The following is a 24,789-nucleotide window of genomic DNA, read 5'->3' as shown; positions in this document are numbered from 1 at the left end:
TACCAGTCTGTCTTTCTTTCTCTCTGTCGCTCTATGTATCTGTCTGTCTGTCTGTCTATCCATCTATGTGTCTATCAGTCTGCCTGTCGTTCTGACTACCAGTCTATCTGTCTGATGCTCTGTCTGTCTGTCTATTGATCTATCTGTCCCTCTACCAGTCTTTCTGTCTGTCTTTCTCTCTGTCGCTCTATCTATCTATCTGTCGGTCTGTCTGTCTATCATTTATGTGTCTATAGTCTGCCTGTCTGTCTAACTACAAGTCTCTCTGTCTATCTGTCTGAGTTCTGTCTGTCTGTCTGTCTGTTGTTCTATATATCTATCTACCAGTCTGCCTGTCTTTCTCTCTGTAGCTCGATCTATCGGTCTGTCTACCTACCCATCTATGTGTCTATCAGTCTGCCTGTATGTTGCTCTGTCTCTCTGTCTGTCTATCGATCTATCTGGCCATCTACCAGTCTGTCTTTCTTTTTCTCTGTCGCTCTATGTATCTGTCTGTCTGTCTGTCTATCCATCTATGTGTCTATCAGTCTGCCTGTCGTTCTGACTACCAGTCTATCTGTCTGATGCTCTGTCTGTCTGTCTATTGATCTATCTGTCCCTCTACCAGTCTTTCTGTCTGTCTTTCTCTCTGTCGCTCTATCTATCTGTCTGTCAGTCTGTCTGTCTATCATTTATGTGTCTATCAGTCTGCCTGTCTTATAACTACAAGTCTCTCTGTCTGAGTTATGTCTGTCTGTTTGTCTGTTGTTCTATATATTTATCTACCAGTCTGTCTGTCTTTCTATCTGTAGCTCGATCTATCTGTCTGTCTACCTACCCATCTATGTGTCTATCAGTCTGCGTGTATGTTGCTCTGTCTCTCTGTCTGTCTATCGATCTATCTGTCCATCTACCAGTCTGTCTTTCTTTCTCTCTGTCGCTCTAACTATCTGTCTGTCTATCCATCTATGTGTCTATCAGTCTGCCTGTCTGTCTAACTACCAGTCTCTCTGTCTATCTTGATGCTCTGTCAGTCTGTCTATTGATCTATCTGTCCATCTACCAACCTGTCTCTCTGTCTTTCTCTCTGTCGCTTTATCTATCTATCTGCCGGTCTGTCTTTCTATCATTTATGTGTCTATCAGTCTGCCTGTCTTCCTATCTACAAGTCTCTCTGTCTATCTGTCTGAGTTCTGTCTGTCTGTCTGTCTGTCTGTCTGTTGTTCTATATATCTATCTACCAGTCTGTCTGTCTTTCTCTCTGTAGCTCTATCTATTTGTCTGTCTACCTACCCATCTATGTGTCTAACAGTCTGCCTGTATGTTTCTCTGTCTCTCTGTCTGTCTATCGATCTATCTGTCCATCTACCAGTCTGTCTTTCTTTCTCTCTGTCGCTCTATGTATCTGTCTGTCTGTCTGTCTATCCATCTATGTGTCTATCAGTCTACCTGTCGTTCTGACTACCAGTCTATCTGTCTGATGCTCTGTCTGTCTGTCTATTGATCTATCTGTCCCTCTACCAGTCTTTCTGTCTGTCTTTCTCTCTGTCGCTCTATCTATCTATCTGTCGGTCTGTCTGTCTATCATTTATGTGTCTATAGTCTGCCTGTCTGTCTAACTACAAGTCTCTCTGTCTATCTGTCTGAGTTCTGTCTGTCTGTCTGTCTGTTGTTCTATATATCTATCTACCAGTCTGCCTGTCTTTCTCTCTGTAGCTCGATCTATCTGTCTGTCTACCTACCCATCTATGTGTCTATCAGTCTGCGTGTATGTTGCTCTGTCTCTCTGTCTGTCTATCGATCTATCTGTCCATCTACCAGTCTGTCTTTCTTTCTCTCTGTCGCTCTAACTATCTGTCTGTCTATCCATCTATGTGTCTATCAGTCTGCCTGTCTGTCTAACTACCAGTCTCTCTGTCTATCTTGATGCTCTGTCAGTCTGTCTATTGATCTATCTGTCCATCTACCAACCTGTCTCTCTGTCTTTCTCTCTGTCGCTTTATCTATCTATCTGCCGGTCTGTCTTTCTATCATTTATGTGTCTATCAGTCTGCCTGTCTTCCTATCTACAAGTCTCTCTGTCTATCTGTCTGAGTTCTGTCTGTCTGTCTGTCTGTCTGTCTGTTGTTCTATATATCTATCTACCAGTCTGTCTGTCTTTCTCTCTGTAGCTCTATCTATTTGTCTGTCTACCTACCCATCTATGTGTCTAACAGTCTGCCTGTATGTTTCTCTGTCTCTCTGTCTGTCTATCGATCTATCTGTCCATCTACCAGTCTGTCTTTCTTTCTCTCTGTCGCTCTATGTATCTGTCTGTCTGTCTGTCTATCCATCTATGTGTCTATCAGTCTACCTGTCTTTCTGACTACCAGTCTATCTGTCTGATGCTCTGTCTGTCTGTCTATTGATCTATCTGTCCCTCTACTAGTCTTTCTGTCTGTCTTTCTCTCTGTCGCTCTATCTATCTATCTGTCGGTCTGTCTGTCTATCATTTATGTGTCTATCAGTCTGCCTGTCTGTCTGTTGTTCTATATATCTATCTACCAGTCTGTCTGTCTTTCTCTCTGTAGCTCTATCTATCTGTCTGTCTGTCTACCCATCTTTGTGTCTATCAGTCTGCCTGTATGTTGCTCTGTCTCTCTGTCTGTCTATCGATCTATCTGTCCATCTACCAGTCTGTTTTTCTTTCTCTCTGTCGCTCTATCTGTCTGTCTATCCATCTATGTGTCTATCAGTCTGCCTGTCTGTCTGACTACCAGTCTATCTGTCTGATGCTCTGTCAGTCTGTCTACCAATATATCTGTCCATCTACCAGTCTGTCTGTCTTTTTCTCTGTAGCTCTATGTATCTGTCTGGCTTAGGGATGCTTAACGATTAGGGCTGCACGATTCCAGGAAAAATGATGATCACGATTGTTTTGCTCAAACTTTTGATCACGATTAAAAATACGATCATTCTTTTAGTGAAGAACTTCTATTTACTTCAGTATTTTTATTACACTTTACAGCCATGTATATAATATTATATACATTTATATTCCTATATTATAAAATATTTTATTGTTTTGTAATATCCACAGCTCCAATTCTCTTAGATCTTTTTAAAACATTTAAAATAATTCCGCAAAATCCGCATAAATTTTGCAAAAGAAATCCGCAGAAATAACAAAAATAACTCCTTACACATTCCTTACAGCTGTACGACTATTGCAGCAATTAAAGCAGTTCAGTTTTAACTGTCAAAATTATAAAATATCTTTTATTTATTTTAGAGCCTTTTTTGTTTGTTAAATTAAGGTTTTTGATAATGAACAAGCGGTTAGCGGCCGACAGCTAACGTCATGTTGACGACTTGTTTGATCAAATGAGCCTCTCAAATCAACAATTCACTTGCCTACAATAACGTCTATATAATATGTATATTTTCAGCATATAACAATGTTAGTTTAAATGTTTATTATCAGCACACTATTTTTAAAAAGCGGAGGGGGCTGCTCTGTTGCTCGCAGTCGCGGCGGGGTGAAGAAAAATAATGAATCAAAACAAAACGAAATAAACATGAAACGAAATAAACATGCAGGTTGCTTACCTTACACATACGCTATGCATCAATTAAAATTCAAGGCTTTACACCGCATTTTTTACATGACTACCGAAAGAAGTCTTTTATAGATTATGCGCAGTATTTAAGGTTTTTATTCAGTTCTCCATATTCCCCGATGCGCTGAAGGTCCTGTTGCTGGCGGAGACGCAACACTGTTGCAACAGGTAGGCTACGTTGTAAATGTGCGTAGTGGACTCGTGCGATAGGTTAAACGTATTTCTTTTACAATTTATCAATGTCTCAACATTTCTTTAAATTAAATTATTATATATAAAGGTGGAGAAGCCTAAAAAATCCAGAGAACTGGCCGCATCAAATGTGATGTTAAAATTGGTCCGAAACCCGACCCAATGGGCGTAAAAAGGCTGAAATGCAGGGCTCTAATATATATTTATATCAAATTAGAATTAAACTAAAATAAAAACAAAACATTTTTGAATAAAAAATGCCAATGATATGCCTTTTATGTGGCAATATTTTTTTTAAACCCTTGCTGCTCACGGTGCTTATTGGACACATATCCTCGGCTAACTTACATGATACGCGATCCGTTATTGTTGTCTGTGTCGTGGATGGTCGGGGATTTGTGTCTTCAGCTTTTGAAACTCTTGATATTTCAGGTTTGGACGGAACAGGAGCACAGTTTGCACAAGACTCATGACTTGATCAACATCACTCTCCTCAAATCCGAAATATCAAAATGTAACCCTTATTTTCTGTTGTAATACTCCAGTCTCTTCGGCGTGGATAAACATAAATAAAACACGGGTTACACCGGTAATAATTCACGTTTCATGTTTATTCGGAAGCATCGGCAGAGAAGTATTACATAGAAATATATGCACAAGGCATATGAAAACATTTCTAAATAACTCTTAGTGTTTGAACATAAGTTCTTTTCCCTTTTTGTTTTTATAAATCATAAATCAAAATAATAAAATAAAATAATGATTTAACAAATTCAAGGTTACAAAAACAATGGAGTAGGCCTATATGACCCTTTTTGGGAATTAAACATACATATTTCTGCACTTTCTTCTTGTTGCTCTGCCATTATATTCGAATGACTGTAAATATCATGATGCTAACGTATTTCTTTCTACCTTAACACAGACTGCACTTGCAAAGAAACACTCCGTTTACTCTGACTCCGCCCATAACAAACACTTTGCTTGATTCTAGACCGTGTGTTTTGTGCTTGGTCTTTGCACATTAATCGCGACGATTGTCATTAATTAATCGTGGGGCACGCATATCGTTATCATGATAAAAATACGATTAATCGTGCAGCCCTATTAACGATTAATCGCGATTAATCGTTAGCAGAACAAAAGTCCCTGTCCACATCACACACGTGTGCGAACTGTGCATAATAACCCTGCATAAACAAATGTACACACATGCATGTATATGTTTTAGAAATATTTACATGTGTATATACATTTGTATATTTATGTATAATTTATATTATATATAAATATAAATACTTAATATATACATTTTTTTTCTTAAAATTATACATGAATGTGTTCATATTTATATATATACATATTTATTATACACAGTTTACACACATATGTGATGTAAACAAAAACTTTTATTCTGCTAACGATTAATCGCGATTAATTGTTTAGCATCCCTAGTCTGGCTGTCTATCCATCTATGTGTCTATCAGTCTGCCTGTCTTTCTGACTACCAGTCTATATGTCTGATGCTCTGTCTGTCTGTCTATTGATCTATCTGTCCATTTACCAGTCTGTCTGTCTTTCTCTCTCCGTCGCTCTATCTGTCTGTCTGTCTATCCATCTATGTGTCTATTAGTCTGTCTGACTACCAGTATATCTGTCTGACGCTCTGTCTGTCTGTCTATTGATCTATCTGTCTATCTGTCTGTTGCTCTGTCTGTCTGTCTGTCTATTGATCTATCTGTCCATCTACCAGTTTGTCTGTCTATCTGTCTGTTGCTCTGTCTGTCTGTCTGTCTATTGATCTATGTATCTATCAGTCTGCATGTCTGTCTGACTACCAGTCTATCAGTCTGTCTGTCTTTCTATAAGTCTGTCTGTCTGTCTATCCATCTATCTGTCTATCAGTCTATTTGTCTGTCTGTTGCTCTGCCTGTCTATCCATCTATCTGTCTATCCCCTACTGAAAAATCTAGCTAAGACCAGCATAAGCTGGTAGCTGGTTTTAGGTGGCAATAGCTGGTTTAAGCTGGTCCTCCCAGCCTGGCAATGCTGGTCAAGATGGTGGTTCAGCTGGTCTTCCAGCCTGACCAGCTAAGTCCAGCTAGTCCAGCTTAAAAAAATGACCAAAACACAGCTAGACCATCTAAAAAAGTGACCAAAACACAGCTAGATCAGCTTGCTATACCAATAATACCAGCTAAAACCAAGCTGGGAGACCAGCTAAAACCAACTCACCACCTTATGCTGGATTTTTCAGTAGGGTCAGTCTGTCTGTTTATTGATCTATCTGTCTATTGCTCTGTCTGTATGTCTGTCTGTCTATCTTTTTGTTGCTCTTGTCTTGTCTGTGTATCTGTGTGTCTATCAATCTGTCTATCTATTTGGGGTGTTCCATTGAACTCTATTGGCAATGACATGACTTGCGACTATAGCTGTTTTCAGGAAACGCGCCCCTGTCTCTCAGTCTTTTCGCTATGTGTCTGTCTGTCTGTCTGTCTGTCTACATGTCTGTCAGTCTGTCTATATGTTTATTGATGTGTCTGTCTGTTTTTCAATCTGGCTACATGTCTATCGGCTGGTCTGTCTGTCTTTCTGTTTGTTTGTCTATTGGTCTGTTTGTCTGTCGATCTGTCTGTCTGTTTATCGAACTGTCTGTCTGTATTGATCTGTCTATCTATCTATCTATCTTCCTGTACAGTGTATTCTATCTAAAGCGTATATTCAGTTGAAAATAGGCAAGTATTTCATTTATACTTTTTTGTTTTAAATTCTATTTGAGTGGGCAAAAATATCAGTTTTATGTCACCTCTATCATAGTTCAATTGTAAAACATACATTAATTTGAGGTCAAGGCATCTCCAGTTTCTCACGACACCCCGTAGCTTGTTATTTAATGCGGTGTATGACAAAAGACAACATCCCCCATTCGCACTCGGATTCTTCTGGTATGTCACCGTTTCTCTTCTGCATCAGCTGTTATTTCCACCAGCCAAACAGTGACAGTGCAAAACCATGCTTTTGTTTGACCGTAGGCCGTGGCGCTGTCGGATCACGTCGGTCACTTTGACGAGCGGGTGACAGAACGTATTGTGAAGGGCCAGTTCTTCCTCACGGCAGCCAGAGCTATGGGTTGTACAATTAGACTTTTGTTTGTTACCCCCCCAGTCTTCCCTATGCAGCCAAATGTACTCGTCACGTCCCGCTGCTGGTAGGCTGCTACTTCCCACTTAACAAAACCATATTAATATCTCTCAGCCATCAGCCAATGATATATAATCAATGCAGAAAGTTAGCTGCTTGTGATGGGCGCAGAGAGAAGATGAACAGACATTTGCGGCATTGTCTTGGAGGGCATTTTAAAGTTTTAAAAAATCCTTACTGCCTTTTGAATTAAGTAAAGGTTTTGATTGTATAGCTTTAAAGTTGTTGATATTCCTCTGAGTAATAGTGATGCATAGAGAATGATCTTTCATTGTATGTTTGCATTATGCATGCTGTTGGTTTAGTCAGGCAGTCTGTCGGCTGGGTAAAATGCGGGCCTGTGTCTCACACGAAGAAACACATCCGAGTGAAAATTGGCATTTCCAGGACACAGAAGCAGGCTGCTGTGATAAACACGTCATATAATCAGTGGTTAAAAAAAATCAGAAAATGAATTCAAAGAACAGGTGATGACTGATGGTGCAAGACAGGTGACGGTCAACTTACAGGGTACATGCTGTATAATGCTTTTGCCTTGGTTTTGATGTCTAAAAAATGGAATTGATTTCTTTCATAGTAGCGCAAAATCGACAGTCTTTGAACATTTATAGTAATGTTCACAGAAGGTCAGTTAGTTTCCTTTGAATATTGGCCTAGTGTTGGGCGATATGCCCCATTGTGAGATCGTCCTACAGTATCATCAGCCTGTGAGATCGATGATACACGATAGTGTCTAGGGGCGGGGCAATGGTTTACTAATTTATTTATTTGTTCATTTTTTACTGATTTATGACAAGTCACTTGATAAATGGACAAAAAAGAAGCAACTTTCTTAAAACTGATGCTATTAATCTGAGCGCTTCTTTAAGCCCATGCGCTCTGAAATTTCCGGCATGCCAACACACTCGCTGGTTTTAAACCCTTACGTGCCTAACAACCTCTCTAGTGCAAGGAAATGGCAGAGCTACGCGTATTACAAGCTCATGTGCGAGGAAGAGTCCGAGTCATGCGCTTTACAAGTTCACGTGCTAGGAGTCCATGCCGCACACGTCCAGGTCCGAGCAAATGTCCAAGACATGCGATCAAGTCCAAGTGCGTGCGAGAAGGAATCCGGGTGCGTTTCAAGCTCTCTCGCGCGAAGTGAAACCCACAAACTCTCTTATGCTTGGATGTAGCGACATTTTTAATGTGTGAATTGTGGGGGTGCACCGATATAATGGCCGATGATGCTTGCTATGCTTCTCAATGAATTTCGGTGAAATGCCGCTACATCCAAAAGCCAGAGGGCGCTCTCGTGCAGAAATGCAATATGTGCACACCAAAACTTTTAACCTGGCTGAACCGCCTGGATGACGCCGAATGCCAGCTGTTTTTCAGCTGAGTGCTTTGGTAGCTGTGATACTTAAGCTGTGCGCCGGTTGGTTGCTGTGGTAATGTCCCGCCCCTCCTCCACTGTGATTGGACGACCGTGTGAGAACTGACATTGACGAGCGGAGCTTTTCACCCAAAGCTGAATCTGTTTCAACTCTCGAAGCTCAGCATCGAACGCGGAAAAAACGCTGTGCGCCGGTTTTCAGCGCAGAAAAAAACGCTTATTTGAAAAACGCAGAGTTTCCATTGGAATCAATTGAAAACATGCGCCCGCCACGGGCGTAAAAGCTTTGGTGTGCACGCCCCCTTAATGATCAAAAGCCGTAATACATGAAATAGCTGTGAATATATCGTCTGTGCGATTCAGAATAGTTATCGGCCACGTGTTATTAGTGTATATTGGAAATTGAAGTCAAGATGACTGTAATAGGATTACTTTTTAATTAAAGGCATGTTGTACATGTTTACATACATAGCTAATTGTGCAGACACTCACAACGGACCACTGAGTGAAAACTGTGAGGTGTGGTTTATCACACCATGTGCCTTTGATTTCTCTTTTTCATGCCTCTTCGAAGCTCCATATTATCATCATACAGGACATTTGAGCGATCTGTTCTTGGACCACTGCCTTCATTTTTAATGTCTGGATGGTTTAAGGTCATCCTTAAAATTTCTGACAACTGGCCTCATTAAAACCGTGTCCTTGTGGACGTCAAAGGCAGATTCAGGCCAGGCACTAGTGGGAGAGTATGAATGAATCATCAGAGACTGCAATAGTACATTTAAAAATATTGGTGATTGGATAAAATCAAAGATATTGGATATAACAAGATTTGAATGGGGGAAATGCAACGTCCTGCCTATCAGTTAAAGGTCACATTCTTTCTTATCTCATTTTTAAACCCTAATTAGTGTGTAATCAGTGTTTCTCAACCTTGGTCCTCAAGGACCCCCTTCCAGAAAGTTTTAGATGTCTCCTTATTTAAAACACCTGAACCAACTCATCATCCTCCTTCCAGAATGTCTCCCTATCAAGCTAATAATTTAAATCAGGTGTGTTAATTAAGGAGACATCTAAAACATTCTGGAGGACCAGGGTTGAGAAACACTGGCATAAATAATACCTGTAAAAAGATAAAGCTCAAAGTTCACTGCCAGGCGATATATTTTCTTGAACAGAATTCGCCTTTCAAAGCCTACAGCAAAGGGCTGGTTTGGACTACAGCCCTCTACTTCCTGCTTTAATGATGTCAGTAGAAGTTTTTTGACTAAACTCCGCCCACAGGAATACATCAGTCACCATTGAATCACAACACAACAGTAAATAGTGTGAAAAATACTGCGTTTTTTTACACTTGAAACATGAACAGGTTATTTTGCGCACTGTAAACACAATCAAAGCTTCAAAAACACAGAAAAAACGGGACCTTTAAAAGAACCAATCATCAGTCAATAAAGACTTCTCTGGGGGAGGAGCTCTATACAGATTCACGTAAGGTGCTTGCCAACCTGTACAGCAAATGCACAGTAGCTGAAATTACCTCAGAAATTGGCTGTTTTTACCACAAATTAAGCTTAAGAAACAAAATCTGTGATACAGTTGGTCCGAAATATTACGTTTAATTGTTTAATTTTAGCATGTGATTTTAGAGATATCTGTTTTTCCCCATTCAAGTACATAGGACTTTAAAGGAATAGTCTACTCATTTTCAATATTAAAATATGTTATTACCTTAACTAAGAATTGTTGATACATCCCTCTATCATCTGTGTGCGTGCACGTAAGCGCTGGAGCGCGCTGCGACACTTCGATAGCAGTTAGCTTAGCCCCATTCATTCAATGGTACCAAATCAGAGATAAAGTTAGAAGTGACCAAACACATCAACGTTTTTCCTATTTAAGACGAGTAGTTAAACAAGCAAGTTTGTTGGTACAAAATAAAACGTAGCGCTTTTCTAAGCGGATTTAAAAGAGGAACTATATTTTATGGGGTAATAGCACTTTTGGGAGTACTTCGACTCGCCTGAAAAGTCCGCTCCCCTTCTCCCTCTCATAATGGGAGAGGGAGGGTGTTATTGCGCCGAGTCGAAGTACTCCCATAAGTGCTATTACGCCATAAAATATAGTTCCTCTTTTAAATCCGCTTAGAAAAGCGCTACGTTTTATTTTGTACCACCAAACTTGCTCGTATAACTACTCGTCTTAAATAGGAAAAACGTTGATGTGTTTGGTCACTTCTAACTTTATCTCTGATTGGTACCATTGAATGAATGGGGCTAAGCTAACTGCTATCGAAGTGTCGCAGCACGCTCCAGCGCTTACGTGCACGCACACAGATGATAGAGGGATGTATCAACAATTCTTAGTTAAGGTAATAACATATTTTAAAATTGAAAATGAGTAGACTATTCCTTTAATCTTGCATGACTGAAATAACATGGCTGCCTATTGGCATGACTTCCCTTAAGGGCAAAATATTGACAAATCGACAAACCGTTGAGTTTAAATTAACCTATGCTGGGTTGAGTCAAATATGGGCATTTTTTTAGATTAATTTAAACCAATGGTTGTGTTTGTTCATGTTTTACCCAATCTTAAGTTAAAACAGCCCAGAATTTTTAAAGGGTAGAAAGCAAATCTGTTCGGGCCTTGATCTCCTTTATTTGTTTGAGGTTCTTCTTTGCTTAATGGACCAAACCACACAAAACAACTGCAGACTTTCAGGCAAACAGCTGTGCATCATTGATTGCTTCTTGAAACTGCTGTTTTCATACATAGAAAATAATAAGCCTGGGTAGAAGAGCAGCAGATTGTTGAGATATTATCACATAACGCATTTGGAAAGCTTGTCTTTGGCATGGCCATACCCATTTGAAACACATGGAGAAGACATTAGAGGACAGTCATGGAAATGCTGTTGTCAATTTTCTTAAAATCCTTTCTCCGCAGGAATATATTTCATCCGACATAGTTTCCTGATGATTACACTTTAAAAGTTTTGTTGTATGTCGCAGCAGAAGATTTTTAAAATAATTTGTATACATGCAGATATATGCAGATCAGCATGTTCAGCCTTGGGCTTTGCATTTTTTTGCTTTTGTTTGAAGTGATGCATCACATATGCATGCCTGTGAACTCCAAAGGATGCAAAACTAGATTTTATAAAGCAGGCCACAACTGTAAAAATTGACTTTAACTTTTAAGGTTATCTTGAGGACTTATACTTTTAAGTGTGCAAAACTCAACTCCCAAGTCACCTAAAAAAACGAGCAATTTCACTTTAAGTAGCTCATCTCCACAGCCTTTGCTGGAACATATTCCCAATATGCCAGAGATCTTGTGTGGTTATGTCATATTGATTATTCTGTTTGTGCTTGAGCTTATTTAACCTGCTATGGTAAAAAATGGATGACGGGCGCATCGTAAGCCCTCTCTGCAGCTGTTGCACGTTACTGTGCCGGCTTTTGCAGATCTGCTTTGATGTGCTCACGGGCTCCAGCTGTTTGATTGACGCTCAGGGTTAGCATCACTAATCCTCTGTTGTAACTATTGTAACAGAGTGTCGCTAATCTACGAGGTCCTTTGCAAGCTGGCCAATCAATTGAGTGTTACACACGTAACATAAGGAATGCAGAATTTTAGCTGGAGTTTTCTATCTGGACACTGGAATATCACATTGATATCCGAACCCTCCCACTTCTTTTCTGGAGTTTGTTGAATTTTGTTTTTAAACTCTTTGCTTACTTTCACATCTCCCCTATTTTAGCTTCTGGCAAAGTCGATTACATAACATACATGGGGTGCGCGGATGACTCACGGTTTAGATACTGAGAGTGTTATTACATTCGCTCTGCATATGGGTGTAATCAGGGTAATGAGAGCGATGGATTATTATTCCCCCCGAACTCACAGATGTCAAAAGTACCGATTACAGCATCTTTACTTTAGTATTGGTAATACATTGTATGAACACAAGTGCTGTTTTAAAGGGATAGTTAACCCAAAAATTTAATTTTTGTCATTTACTCGCCCTCAAGTTGTTCTAAACTTGTATGAGTTTCTTTATTCTGTTAAACACAAAACAGGATTTTTTGATGAATGATGTTAACGCTTTCCTCACCAGCGTTTTAAAAAAAAGTTGCCAGTGCCAGCATTTTTTATGATTTTCACAAACATTTAATGCCTTTCAGAAAATATTCTTTTTTAAATATATAAATATACAATATTTTTAATGAAAGAACCGATCCCTGCTTTAAAAAAACAAAAAAAAAGTTTCATCCTATCTTTATTTGTTCTGTTTTTATTACCTCTCAAATATGGGTAGGTTTCTTCAATAATACAAAATTTTTAGCAAAAAGCTAAGATAATTGCATTTTTGTAAAGGACTTTTGTTACTGTGCGTTCACACCAGACGCGGACGAGGCGGCAAGCGCGAGTGATTTCCATGTTAAGTCAATGCAAAGACGCGAATAGGCATCCTGCGAATTGAGCGTTGCCGCGGAAAACATGCAAGTTGAAAAATCTGAACTTTGGTGGATATTCGCCCCGCATTAACCAATCAGGAGCAGAAGCCCCTCCCATGACTCGAATTTCTGTGTAAATGTCTCAAATGACTAGAATTTCACGCGTGGCTTTCACATACGAATGAAGCGAGTAAACTCAAAATGTTCAAGCATCCAACAAATTTCACGTTTTTGCCGCCTCTACCGCGTCTGGTGTGAACGCACAGTTAGAGATCAGATTCAGAGCGATGATCAAAACATACACAGTTTTAACTGTTTTTGGTCTTAGTGAATGCTTCCATGTTTTCTAAGTTGTGTAAGAGTGCCACCTTATGGATAATAGTGGAAATATAGTTTGCTGTAAAAACTCATCATTGGCAGGGAATCGATTTCTCTAAATTGATGCGATAACTTGTCAATGTTGGGGAAAGAGTTAAACATACATTCGTAAACGAAAACTGAAACTAAGACTAAAAGTATCAGCTAAAAACATTTTCGTTAACTGAAATAAAATTAAAAATTAATAATAAATGAAAAACTAAAACTAAACGAAACGAGCAATAGTTATTGAAAAACTAACTGAAATAAAATAATAATGATCAAAAATAAGTATTCGTTTTCGTAATTAATAAGCTCTCATCCCGTCCCGTGGCGGAAAATCTGAACAGGCTTTATAATAGACCCCTTAATCGCCTACGTCATTGTGACGTCACCGCTCTAGCTGGAGGCAAAACATGAGAACTCATAGCAGGCGCTCTAAAAGTTTGACGTTTTGACTTTAAAATGTCGTCGTCTTGTGTTTTTGGAAGTAACAGCACTTTTCATTCAAAACTAAAGTTTTACCGGATACCGGCAGACATTCCTTCACAGAAATAAAGAAGACAATTGTGGTTGAATGGACGGAGACGATCGCAAATAATGCTCGTGTTTGCAGTGCAAACTTCATATCAGGTAAAATAATCTATGCATATGTATTGGTGTGTTGGTCTTATCTAGTACAAATCAGAAAGTTTCTGTTTTATAGGTGATGATAAGTCAACCGTCAGTGCACTAGCTAGCTTAAATGTTAAACAAACATACAGCGATAGATGTGTGTGCCATCCTTTGAATGATCTCTTAAAATAATCCCCATTGTTAATCATAGTTAGCCCAGCGATAGGTTACATTAGACAATAAGCCTTGACAAAATTCCCCAAACCACCCGAAAATACTTCACATGTAGGAACTATCCAAAACCTGGTTAAAATGTTTCCAATGAGAACAAGATACAAGAACTAACTGTTACAGAGTTAATTTACAAAAATAGCTGTCAAGCTGAGTCAGTAAATTCACATATTCGGACAGTTCCGAACCTTCTTCTGCATCTATGTTTAATAAATCCCCCCTAAAATGTCCTAGCTTACGCTTGTCAGCATTGCGTCTGCGCCTCTTTTTGCCTCCAACTAATCCCCGCCCACCCGGAAACGTTGCAATGTTTAGAAACTTTTAAGGAGTCTTTACTTGTAGATGGCGCTTTATGCATGTGAGGTTAGCTGAGGCTGACAGCAACATCAGTTAACTGATAAATATGCCAGACAGTCTAGCTGCTGTTAGCTGCTAAACTATAATTACTAAAACTATAACTGAAACTAAATAAAATAAAAACTAAATAGAAATGTGTTTGCAAAATAAAAACTAAACTAAAACTAACAAAACCATTCATGAAACTAACTAAACCTAAACTTAAATTTAAAGCAAAATTGAAACGATACTAAAATAAAAACTAATTTAAAAAAGCAAAACTATAATAACCTTGGATGGTACCCATTGAGGTTTATAGTACATACGTCAATAACATGCAGAATTTTATTGAAAAAAAAACAATGATTTCAATTGGCTGTTGTCCAAATAGCGATCAGAGATAATATGGGGTGAAAATCTTACAGTATGCACCTGGCTTTAGCCATTAAGACGTATGCACTTAAACTTGTTGTTATTGTCTTTTTCGACAGTTTGTTAAGATTTACTTTTTATCCCATTGTAGAATCATAATGATATTGTGAAAATACATTGGTATTGACTGCCGAAACTTTGGTTTCGTGAGAACAGTAGATGTCTTAAAAAACTTTTATCAGAGCTCAAGCAAGTTCTTCTACATGCGTACACAGCTTTTCCATTTGAGTGTGCGTGGCGGGTTGAGCCGGCTTACGGCTGTGCCGGGTGACAGAATGAAACTTTAAATGGCCTTTCAATCCACCAATGACTCTCTCCTTCTCTCTCTGTCGCTCTGTTTGCCTCTCTCTCTCCTTCTCTTTTCCTCTCCCAGCCACGTCCTCTTCCGACGTCGGCCTGATGTATGAGTCCCTTCATCCTTTATGGCAGGCAGGCAGTATACTCAGTTAGTGATGGGGCTCTGTAATATAGCCAATAGACACTGGTGCTGGATCTGGTCAGTTGAAACATAAATCAGAATGAAGGCATTGAGTTTCAGGATTATTTACGTTTTTTTTTAAGCATATGCGAAATCGAGACTATAAATACTCATGAATAAAAGGTGAAATGCATGAAGTCTTGAGTTTTGTTGCGATGTCTGCTTTATCAGGATATGCTGATGTCTGTCTTCACTGGCACGAGAACGCAAAGCGCCGTGCGCTTGGTCGTGCTACCGGCATGTAATTTTTTAAGCCGTGGGAGAGTTAGTCACAGCTACTAGCTTGCTGCCACATCACGACCCTCGCTTTTTAAGCCCTGGGTTGAAATGTTTTTCTGACGCAAATATATTCCTTAAGCGTTCACTGCTTTCAGCCAGCCTTCAGACGGTCCTCTGAAAGGTCAGCCCACGAGACGATGATGAGTTATACAAGACGTTGATGTTTGAAGTTTGTATGGCATTGCAGACATTAACTGTGCTTTCAGGGGCTCCCGTACTAGACGTGCTTTAAAATGTTTAAAAAAAACTTCAGATTCAGATCCAAATATGAAAATTTACTATCCTCATCCCAGATGACTTCCTTTCTTTGGCTAAACAAAAGAACCAATGAGATTAGAAGCTATCAACATGCCGCCATATTGGATTTACAGTGCTGATCTGTATGTTGCCATGGACAGAATCCACAAAAAGTTCTAGAAGTGCACGAAAGATCAATTGGATGAATGATGATGCTCGAAACGACCATGAATCACATTCAAACTTGATTCCCTTGTGATTACTTGGACCTAAAATACAACCCGAATGTGGCAGTGACATGGATCACAGCGCCTCGTAATGTATGGTTCAGGTTTCTTATTTTTACATTCTGACTTTCATCATTTGCAATGTTTCTAGATGCATCTTTAGTGATTTTGGCAAAAAGCTTGTATGCACTTAGAGGCTTTTGCAGCGAAAGACAGTCAAATTTGTTTAAGGCAGGGTTCCCAAGGGTCCTTGAAATCCTTGAAAGTTTGTGAATCTGTGTCAGTGTTCGCTTTAAATGCTTATATCTTCTGTATGTAAATGTTGATTCATACCAAAATGCTTTTTTGCATTGTTGTGTTTGACACATGAAAACGTCTCGGGTTACGTATGTAACTGTTGTTCCCTGAAAAGGGAACGAGACGCTGGTCTTCTTTGCCATACTTCTTGCGTCCCTGTAATTCCGTCTTTGGCAATATTTCAGATAGAGATATACTTCCTCCCACGTCGGTTTGTCTTTTCGTTTAGCCTCACAATTGGTTGAATTTAATATACACATTCAGACGCACTTACCCCTGGAGGCGTCCCCAAAATGTCACGCAGCGCGAGTTCCCTCGAAAGCCAACTGTAACAATGTATCTTAAAAGGTAACACGATGTAACCTTGCTCTCACTTGAAATGTGTCCCCACATTTAGTCCTGAAATTTGAGGGTATTGGACCTGGAAAGTCTTTGAAAGGTCCTTGTATTTGAAGTTAACTAAGATGTGGGAACCCTGTACTTAGTCATTTGGATCACTTTAATGATACATGTATGGGAGATTCACCATTTTGACAAGATAACATTTTATGTGAAATGAATACGTGTCACACTGAAGAAAGGATGTCATATACATGTGGGATGGCATGACTTAATTATAAGAGAATTTTGGTCTTATGTGTGTGTCAAATGTATATTTCCACCCTGAGGCTGATGTTCACCTTTTTTTCTCTGGTACCTAAAGGCGTCTGATGGCATTTAATACATTACGGTCTGTGATGTGATGAGTCATGAGTTTAATCGCTCAGAAAAAGCTGCGCCATGTACAGCAGTGATTGAAAGGCCGGTTTTCCTGCATCATGTTCAAAACAGAACACTTCAGATTCGCTGTCGTATCCCCCGGGTCGTTCAATATACATGGCTCATTCACTCCAGTGCATCAGTATCTCAAATATCCCTTCACTTCTACCCACCCGGAGAGCTGTTTACCTTCATTTATACATTAGAGATTCAGCGCACAGAGCAGCGCTGGGCTTCAAGGTTGGAGTGACCGCAGATTAAAGGGAACACAACCCCCCTGTCGAGGGCTGCGGACGATTACAGGCAAATTTCAACCCTTCAGCCCCAGTTCTCATCAACCCCTCATATGGTTTCCACAGACGGTGCATGGGGCAGGACCTCTGTGTCGGCATTCGTTTGACTCTATCTCCGCAGAAAGTCACTAGTGCTGACTGGAGATGTTTCATTACTCTGGCTTTCTTGAACTTTTATATCTTTTCACTCTTGAGTTTGTACGCTGCTGCAGTTACAATTCAATTGTTTTATGTATTGAATTTTGCTGTGTTTTTGTTTGAATTACATGAACAAAATGATGGAACATATTAATGAAAATTATTAAAGAAATAGTTGAAAAAGAAATGAACTCACCTTAATGCTAAGTGTATGTGACTGACGAACACATTTAGAGTTACTATTAACTTATATCCTGGCCTTCCTAGCTTTGTAATGGCACTGAATAATGGCCACGTGTTTGAAGCTCATCCATCATCAGAAAAATGAATTGGAATCTGATGAGAAGCTGAAATGCAGAATGATAAAAATCATTGACGCATGCATATTGGCGGAAGTGAGAGACTGCTCATATTTTTTATGCAAATTTCGCCATTGTTTTGGAAGACGCTAGTTTATACGTATATTTCTTTAAGGCTTACATATTCCTACTAAAAGCAAAAAACGTCATAATTGCTCTTTTAATAGCAAATAAGTCTTTGAAAAAACAAATATTATATCTGACCCTGGACCACAAAACCAATCATAAGGGTAAATTTTTTTGAAATTGAGATTTATACATCATCCGAAAGCTGAATAAATAAGCTTTTCATTGATGTACACTGTAAAAAAGTTCTGTAGAAATTATAGTATTACTGCCAGCTGTTTGCCAGTAACTTACTGTAGATTTAAATTTGTGTTATTTACTTGCAAAGTTTGTTCAATGTTAAAAGAGCATTAAACATAAACAAGTCTTTATCTTTACAGAATAAAACTAAAATAACAGCGTCATGCAAAGCATTCTGGGACCAAAATCTGAAGAAAATAACGGAAAAAGGCTCATGAGGATTTTTCGTTCCCAGAATTCTTTGCATGAGGTTGTTATTTTATAGTTTTATTCTGTAAAGACAAAGACCTGTAAATCTTAAATGTTCATTTAACTTTGAACAAACTGTAACCAGTAAATAACATAAATTTACAGTTTTACAGTGTGTGGTTAATACAAAAATATTGGCTGAGATACAACTATTAAAAAATCTGGACTCTGAGGGTGCAAATATTGATAAATTACTTTTAACGTGGTCCAAATTAAGTCCTTAGCAACACATATCACTAAAGATAAATACATTTTATATATTTACGGTGGGAAATGTATAAAATATCTTCATTGAATATGATCTTTACTTAATATCCTAATGATTTTTGGCATAAAACTCACACATCAAAAATATCATACAGAAATATAATTAAGTGGTCAAGAATGCGTTGCTTAAAAAGTTCATGGTGCTTTAGGCAAATCATAAAAAAATTATGACAAAATAACAAACACAGAAGAATTTTTGTTGTGTTTTATGCTGTACTTTCATCTACCGTCGTTTTTCTGACTCAAAGTATCGGTTTAGGCACCGGTACAGTTTTAAAAGTATCGATTTGGAACCGGTATCGGAAAAACCCAAACGATACCCATCCCTAGTGACGTATGACTGGTTTTGTGTGGCAGGGTCACATATGGTTCAGCGCAATGTTGGTGGTTTGACTCGACTGAGTGTCTATTGTACATCAGTTTTGTTTAGCAGGTTGCAATGTCACTAGCAATTTGTGTGATCCAAAGAGACACTGTGTTGAATTTAAAACCGAGAAGCGCCGAAGAGATGAATCAAGGCAGCAGTAGGCAAAACAAAGAGCTGGCTGGGTATGCTAACTTATTGTCATTTCATTCGTCTTATATAGCCAGTGCCTGGTTTCTCACAGTTTTTTGTTCACTGCTAAATGAAGGACTAGTTATGATTGAAAAAATTATGATACAGGTGCATGACTAAAAATATGTTATGTGCAATTTAATGGGGATGTGTATCTTCTCAGCATCCGGCTATCATCTCAGGACAGCCCCCGAATTTGTAAAAGTATTCACACATTTTTAATTCAGGCCCATTTACATTGTGCTGTAAAATGGTGTTGAGGTGATTCAGATGTTCTCAAGCACACTGTGTCATTCCTGTCGGCACATTACATAAGATTTCTTTGATGTATTGGTCACAGTCTCTCTCTGTTTTAGTAAAAATAAGTTCATTTGAGTTTTCTATCTTGCTTTTATAATTCAGCAGAATTACATTAGACATTCAGAGCATCAGATGTGCTCTGTCATTTTAGCCTAGAAATCCAAATGGACTTTTCTTGTTCAAAAGAGTTCACACAAGCTAAGAAATACATTCCCACTGGCTTTGATTTTTTAGATATGAGGTAGCTCCTATCTTATCTCTGAGTTCTCTGATGTGATTGTGGAAAAATGTTATTTAAGCGGACCAGAGACTCAAATATAGGTGACTGCTTTTAAGCAAACTTGCGAGGAAGAAAAACATATTTTTAATGTGCTTAAAACATTTATTTGCAAGCAATATATGTGTTCTTTTGAATGCTCACATTTATGTATTTTTTTTACTTTATGAAAGGGTAATAAGTGTTTTTTCAGTGCCCAGCTTTTTAAAAACGGCCTTTAAAGGGACACTCCACTTATTTTGAAGATATACTCATTTTCCAGCTCCCCTAGAGTTAAACATTTGATTTTTACCGTTTTGGAATCCATTCAGCCGATCTCGGGGTCTGGTGCTGCCACTTTTAGCGTAGCTTAGCATAATCTATTGAATCTGATTAGACCATTAGCGTCACACTTAAAAATAACCAAAGAGTTTCAATATTTTTCCTATTTAAAACTTGACTCTGTTTGTGATATTACGCATTAGCTGAAAATAGTCCCCCTAGTAACTTTCAAAAGCAGGGGACTAGTTTCGGGCACTGCGTAATATCATTGCACCTCCTGCACCCATGTTACAGCAGCAAAGTCCTTGATTATTACACCAGAATGAGAGTATAGTTCCTAGCCATATCTGCCGAGAATATCGCAACTTTTAATTTTCCGTCGGCCTTAGTACACGATGTAACTACAGAAGAGTCAAGTTTTAAATAGGAAAAATATTGAAACTCTTTGGTTATATTTTAGCTCGATGCTAATGGTCTAATCAGATTAAATGGATTGTGCTAAGCTATGCTAAAAGTGGTACAGCCAGACCCAGAGATCGGCTGAATGGATTCCAAAACAGTAAAAAGAAAATATTTAACTCTAGGGGAGCTGGAAAATGAGAATATTTTCAAAAAAAGTGGAGTTTCCCTTTGAAAGCACCAGCATGACTATTGGGGTGAAACTCCAAATATGTGGATTGCAAATCCCTAGGCCCTAAATTCTTAAGTCTGTTTGACTACCCTAAAAAGTCTTAGCTTCACCAAATGCATTTATTTATTATACACAAAAAGTACATAATCATTAAATATGGAATTTAAAGATTACTGTGATGTAAGCTAGTTTTAACAAAAGGCACGTCATGGTATTTTATGGACACAATACAGTGGTGCTGTCATGTTTGGGTGTGTACTATGGTTCTATGTTTTTAAGAGGCATGTACTGTGCTAAAGACCCATTTACATTAAGAACAAAAACTATAAAAATAAATTTATTGATAACTACATTAGTGTCAACACAAACTGATAATAACAGTGTTTTCCTAGCTTGTGCATTTTAAGTGTGTGAGTCATTTGATACAATCACAATGCTATAAGATCTTGTTTTTCATTCCAATTCTGCTTCTGGGCTACATGGCTATTATAGTGTAAAGCTTAAATAGTCTGACAGATGTGATATATGCTTTTTCTGCAGGCACGACGAGACAGCCCAAAGAGGGGGAAGTCCCAGGTGTGGACTACAACTTTGTGAGCATCGAGCGGTTTATGGAATTAGAGAAAAGTGGGGCCTTATTAGAAAGCGGTACTTATGAAGGTAAGGCAAATTCTCTCACTTTTCAATAAATAATTAACGTTTTAAATGAAGCATGTGTCACATCTGTTACACCACGGTGGGATGAAATATGAATTTAATAGATATGCTCAATGTTACCGCTAGAAGAAGCAGGTACATTGCCTTTGACATTGCACAGAGGTATTCAGAACTGGTGCAGTGGGGTCCCATGAGAGCCGACACAGAGGTGTGTGGACTACTTTCACAGGCACAGGTTTCTTATCTGTTTAAGATAAACCTTCCCATGAATGCATGAGGCCCTGCATCATAATGTTCCAGGCACATTGAGAGCAATGTACGTTTCACAATGTACTCGATCCGTTAAAAAAAGTTTCTTTTTTTGGGTGTCACTTGGTGTTTTTGGTGTCTGTCGGACTTTTGCATACATTTTAAGTCAGTGTCAAGTGATTTCAGGTGTTTTATAGCTTTGACCATTTTTTTGTCAAGTATCATGTTATGCATTACTGTTAATTGATCTATTTAATGCTTATAATATGAGGTATAATGCTATGCTACCATTGTATTGGCAACTAGTTAGCATAAGCTAAAACCACTGGATTACAAAGTTATTTTACAAAGTCTGTGATTCTGGGTCACAGGCTGTAATTTAAATAAAGCTTTTTCTCTCATCTATAAACTTCACTTCTTCTGTTCAGTTCCCCACAGACCTGACAATGAATTTTAAAAGCCACTGCCGTACCTGCAAATCCATGCATGGTTTTTAATCATTAAACAGATTTCCCTTGATACACATGATTTCTTTTCAATCTTCAATAAAACGATCGGGTCGCCAGTGAACGTGGTCGGCATAATGGCAAACGTCAGAGAGAATAAACAAACTTGAGTTATTAAAATCCTGATTAAAGCAGTTTTATAATGCCAGGTTAGCGATGAATGCGTGTTTTAACTTGTTGTGCTGTTTGGAGTGCCAAATAAGTCAATGTTTAAACAACCTGCACCCCGACCAACGTTTTGAACTTAGCCCCCCCCTTTTTGGTCATTTTGGATTAACCTGCGCCATCACTGGTCACAAATCATAAAACCAAATTTTGAAGTTTAAACAGACTCTGATGCTTTAAGGCCCTGTCCACACGAACAAGGTTATTTTCGAAACTGTAGCTTTTTCTGTGCGTTTTAACCGTTCGTCCATACCATCAACTGTAAAAAAAGATGCCTGATACAACGCCACTTCCTTCTATTGTAATGAACTGAGTGTAAAATATGCGACATGTTACGCAAAAACGGGCCGGGCAAACTGCGCAAAAGGAATTTTCCGTGGAGCATGGAGGCAGAGCCGTGGTATCACTTGTGCCCAAACGCTCGCGTGCCCATTTTAACCACTCCTCTTGAAGATGTCATTTGACTGGTTTGCTAAAATAAAGTAGGTTAAATACAACTGATTTTGTCGTTGTGATATATAACAAAGAAATCAAAAATTAATAGTTAGTTATATCTTCAGTCTTCCCTCGAAGCTCCGGGAATCCACTTAGAGAAGCTGTCAATCACAAATGTCAATCATCACGACACGCCCCGTTTCTATAGCATCAAATTACTAGCTCAAATGAAACTTTTCACGAAAATTAACAATTGAACATATATCAGCGTGATCACAACTACCTTAAAGGTTCTCTAAGCGAATTCATGCGTTTTAGACCATGAAACATTTTTTGTTACATACAGCAAACATCTCCTCACTATCTGCTTGCTGCCTGTCCGCTGATCAAACTGTAAAAAAACGCGATCTCTGTAGACAGCTTAGGTTCCATAAAAACAAAGTGGCCAAACCTACCACCAGAAACGATAACAAAGTGTTTTAGCCAATTAACGACAAGAAGGATTTGGGAGTGTGGGTCGGGCGCGTTCATGAAAGCACGGAAGGGAGGGGGAGGAGTTAGCTACGCTCCGTTTGTTTGAAAACAGTTCAAACATCAACAAAAATTTAACGTCACACGGATTCGCTTAGAGCGCCTTTAAAGGACGAAAACCATCTTTTGGAAATTTTTTTTTTATTTTGACCCGAGTCCTGTTCGTGTGCATGGAGAGGGCGGAGTTTATGACTTTATGTTGCGTCAAGCATGTTGCGTTTTTGCATGCTTGAGATTTTTTTTAACAAAGGAGGAAAAAATGACTATAAAAATACCTGTTTATGTGTGCACAAGGCCTAAGACTGAATGGACCTGAATGCATTGTCTTAAGATGCAGTTCTGTTAAAGTCTTTTTAACTTGATGCCTTGTCTTACGGCTGGTATGTCTACATCATCTTGTAAGAGACTCAGTTCTCAGACAATTGAGAGACAAAGCTCATTTTTTTAGCACGCTCTGCTGTAATACTGGATGTCTTTAGACAAATGGTTTAACAAACCGGTATGCCCGTAAGCAGTTTTACATCGATCTGTATCATAGTAAAATACAAGTGCAATATATGATTTTTATTTGTTGAATATATTCTAGAAGAACTAATATACTGAACATATTCATTTCTAGGGAAGGACTGCTCCTCTGTGGTTTGCCATCAATTTATACCCAAAAATGCATCTGGTGGAAGGTCTTAAATTATTTATACAGGACACTTTGATTGAGAAATTCAGTTTTACCATATTTCTAGTCCAAAATGCACATTCCTAGGCTCAGTGTGATAATGCCACACGCTTTAAAGCAAGATGAAATCTAATGGATTTCCATTTAAAAAAAAAGTTGCCAGCCAGCGCCAGCATTTTTATGATTTTCACAAATGTTTAATGCCTTCCAATATATCAAATATAACAATATATCAAATGAAAGAACAGACCCTCTGCTTTCATCCTACCTTTATTTGTTTTCTTTTTATCACCTCTCAAATATAGGTAGGTTTTTTCAAAAATACCTAATTTTGAGCAAAAAGCTGAGATAATTAAAAAAAATTATAAGTTGGGTAAGTGCACCACCTGGTGGATAATAGCGGAAACATGGATTGCCAGAAAAACTCGTCATTGGCAGGGAAGCGTTTTCTTGAGTTAACTTGTCAATGGTGGGGAAAGAGTTCATTTAAGGGACTGTCACTATGTACCCAACCTGAACAGCTCTTTAGTTCTAACAGGGGTCTTTGGGGTAATAGGAGACCCGTCTCTTTAAATTACCGATCGTAAGATTCTGCCAAATAAACTCCACATTGTGTCTCTATGAATCTTGTCCCAGATAACTTCTATGGCACGCCGAAGCCTCCGGCCGAGCCTACGCCCATGCTGTTTAATGTGACGGACCAACTCTTGCCCGGTGCTCGACCCAGTGCAGAGGGAAAAAGGAAGAGAAACAAGTCCGTCAGCAACATGGAAAAGGACAGCATTGAGCCACCAGAAGAAGAGGAAGAAGACAGCCCTGTCGTCAATGGCAACGGTATCGCCATCACACCAGGTACTATTACCACTTAGTATTGTTACA

General features: G+C 38.7%; 1 protein-coding gene across 5 annotated transcripts in view; it reads left to right on the top strand.

Annotated features, from left to right (window-relative positions):
• Positions 1 to 24,789, top strand: part of magi2b (membrane associated guanylate kinase, WW and PDZ domain containing 2b) — a 117,844-nt gene that overhangs the window by 29,715 nt on the left and 63,340 nt on the right. For all 5 annotated transcript variants that reach the window (XM_073868748.1, XM_073868746.1, XM_073868747.1 and 2 more), the window contains exons 3-4: positions 21,235 to 21,354; positions 24,547 to 24,762. In XM_073868748.1, coding sequence (XP_073724849.1) covers positions 21,235 to 21,354; positions 24,547 to 24,762 — 336 coding nt within the window. The remainder of the gene's footprint in view (positions 1 to 21,234; positions 21,355 to 24,546; positions 24,763 to 24,789) is intronic.

This window comes from Misgurnus anguillicaudatus, chromosome 6, assembly GCF_027580225.2.
Source record: "Misgurnus anguillicaudatus chromosome 6, ASM2758022v2, whole genome shotgun sequence".
Lineage (NCBI taxonomy): Eukaryota > Metazoa > Chordata > Actinopteri > Cypriniformes > Cobitidae > Misgurnus > Misgurnus anguillicaudatus.
Note: the sequence above shows the minus strand (reverse complement) of the source record. Positions and strands in the feature narration are given on the sequence as shown.